We start from the raw sequence: 2,506 nt of genomic DNA on the forward strand, positions 1-2,506 counted from the left end.
AGTGCTCAACTGGTACTTATTTTATTGCCCCCTCTAAAGGATGAAAGGCAAAGTCAACACACAATGGCTTCTCTGTTTCCATCTACCAAATGCACACACAAGGCTTTTGTCAGCCTGGGGCTATAGAAAAAAACACACTTGCCCAAAGTGCCATGTAGTGGGTCTGAACCCAGAGTGGTTAGAAAGTAAACTTAACCATACAGCCACACCTGATCAAATACATTCATTCAAATGTTATGTAATCATTTTTCTTTCTTTTTTAGGCTGAAGATGGTGAAGAGAAGCAGAAAAAGGTATTGAAGTTTCCCTTTTAACCTCTTTCAGTTTCTTTTTGGGAAATTTTCTTTTTTATGTTGAGGGAGGTGTTACAATCACAATTTGGTGTTTGTCATTTTGCCATTACTATTGAAGGCCAGATTAGATAAGATTAATGTGAATGTATGATTTGTTTTAAACCATTCGTTACTGTATTTATTTTGAGATGCTCTCTGTTTCTTTCAATTACTTTAAATATAACAAAAAATTTAGTAAAATAACTTAGTTATCATTCAGCTATTGTTAAGCACATAAATTGTGACTAAGGTTTGGTGGAAGATTTTAATTCAAAACTTATGAAAACAAGACATTTGCACTCAGAGCCAGAGCCGGTTTCAGCCGGGTTAGTAACGAAAGGGTTAAATGTCTTTTTGGTACTTGATTACGTATAAGATAGAGCACTGAATTTCATAGTTTTGGAGAAGTGTTGTTCTAATTTATATATCCTGTGTTAACCATTTCTTTCTCTCAGGTAACTGGGCGTGGACAGAAGAAACCGGGAAGGCCCAAGAAACAATAAGTAAGACATTTCAGTAATTTTATTAAAACACTATCATACATTGAACTTTTCGGTTATTTCAAAGTGACATGTTTGGTCAATTCTCCTGTATTTCTCTCACGCTTTTTTATAATTAAAAAAAAGATATACATGTTTCAGGTTTTGTAAGAGTGACTCTGAAATGAGTTTTGAATGCAGTAAGTAAAAAAAATTAATAAATAGAAATCAAGTGTGAATCATAGTGGACTTTGAACTGGATTTTCTGTTTTCAAGTGTGTAAACAATATTTGGCAAAATATTTCCATCAATCCATCTATTTTCTCCACCCACTATTTATGGGAAGCAACCATCAATTCTTGGTTAATCCCAAAATTAAGATTTACGATTTACTGGTTTAAATCCTTTCTACAAAGACTTATTGATGGCAATTTAACCATTTAGCAATCAGATTACTCTGTTAAACACAATGCTTATTTATTCACATTGTTTTGTATTAATCATGCATTATCTCATAGCTTTGAGGTTTCAAAGAGGTGATTGTTTATTTTTAGAATGACATTGTAGGGTAGGTGAGAGAGCCTGGATCTGGCCAGTTTCAATGTCGAAACAGGTAGAATATTTGGGCCAGATATGGCTGGTTTAAATGTTAAAGGGTTAAGGAGCCATCATCTTTTAACCTCCAGCTTCCATGCTGGCAAAGACCAGATAATTTGACACGATCTGACAGGTCCAAGGGCTACTTCATGCTTCAATATCTGCTTTGGCTTATGTGACTTTTAATTTGCAGAAAATTCAAACTCTTTTTCTCATAGTGATAAAAAAACCTTCCTTCCATGAACATTTGATATACAACTTCAGTTATTAATTAGATCAGATTACTAAAGATTTATCTTCATATAATGATTTCAAAAGGTAATTAACAAGAGAACATGAGACTTTTTCCTCGTGGTGATTCTGCATGATAGAAGAATCATAAATTAGTTGCTAAAATGTAATGTTAAGAAATGGATGAGTGAGTTAAATAATAATTTGTTTATGACTATGTTGTCTCCTTCCATTGTACTGAGAATTCATAAAGTAAAATGTTTGTGTTTTTGTTTTTGTTTTCAGGATCCCTTTAAATACATCTGTCTGAATAATGCTAGGAGCAGTATGTTGGCATCAAAAGACTTCTCATCTTCATCTATATCACCTAATAGTCTTACATCACCTAAGTCGGGTCCAAGAATGGACTGAAGCCTTTTTTAAAAACTTGGCTGTGTGCAAGTGACTGTGTGTGTATGCATGCAATTTGACTGTTTTCAATTCCAGTTCATATATAAGAATCTTTTATTCAAAATATGCACTATTTTCATCCTTTTAGCTAAATTTAAAAAAAAAAAAAAATCAGATAAACTCTGCTGGCATAGCTCTGGTATAGCATCATCCTCATCATCATCAGATACACTGTTTGCTGATCAGAGTTTATGCTGCATAACTTAGAATGCAACAGATATCTGAGGTAATTAGTTTGTTAATCACTGGCATGTTATTGTTCATCTGCTTAGAACAAACAGTAACATAAAATGTGAAAACTAATGCACTGCCATCAACCCTTCCCATTAGAAAATCTAGTATTTTATTTTCCCTCTTGATTTGTTTTTATAGATAACCTGTCCATTTTGATTGATTTATATAATAAATTAATTCTTA

At 32.9% G+C, this 2,506-nt stretch overlaps 1 protein-coding gene across 1 annotated transcript in view; it reads left to right on the forward strand.

The window, feature by feature from the left end:
* Positions 1 to 2,500, forward strand: part of LOC106878911 (lens epithelium-derived growth factor) — a 25,167-nt gene extending 22,667 nt beyond the window's left edge. The window contains exons 9-11 of the mRNA XM_014928263.2: positions 264 to 293; positions 788 to 835; positions 1,925 to 2,500. Of these exons, the coding sequence (XP_014783749.1) occupies positions 264 to 293; positions 788 to 835 (78 nt within the window). The 3' untranslated portion in view covers positions 1,925 to 2,500. The remainder of the gene's footprint in view (positions 1 to 263; positions 294 to 787; positions 836 to 1,924) is intronic.
* The last annotated feature ends 6 nt before the right edge of the window (positions 2,501 to 2,506 follow it).

Source organism: Octopus bimaculoides, chromosome 4 (assembly GCF_001194135.2).
Source record: "Octopus bimaculoides isolate UCB-OBI-ISO-001 chromosome 4, ASM119413v2, whole genome shotgun sequence".
NCBI lineage: Eukaryota > Metazoa > Mollusca > Cephalopoda > Octopoda > Octopodidae > Octopus > Octopus bimaculoides.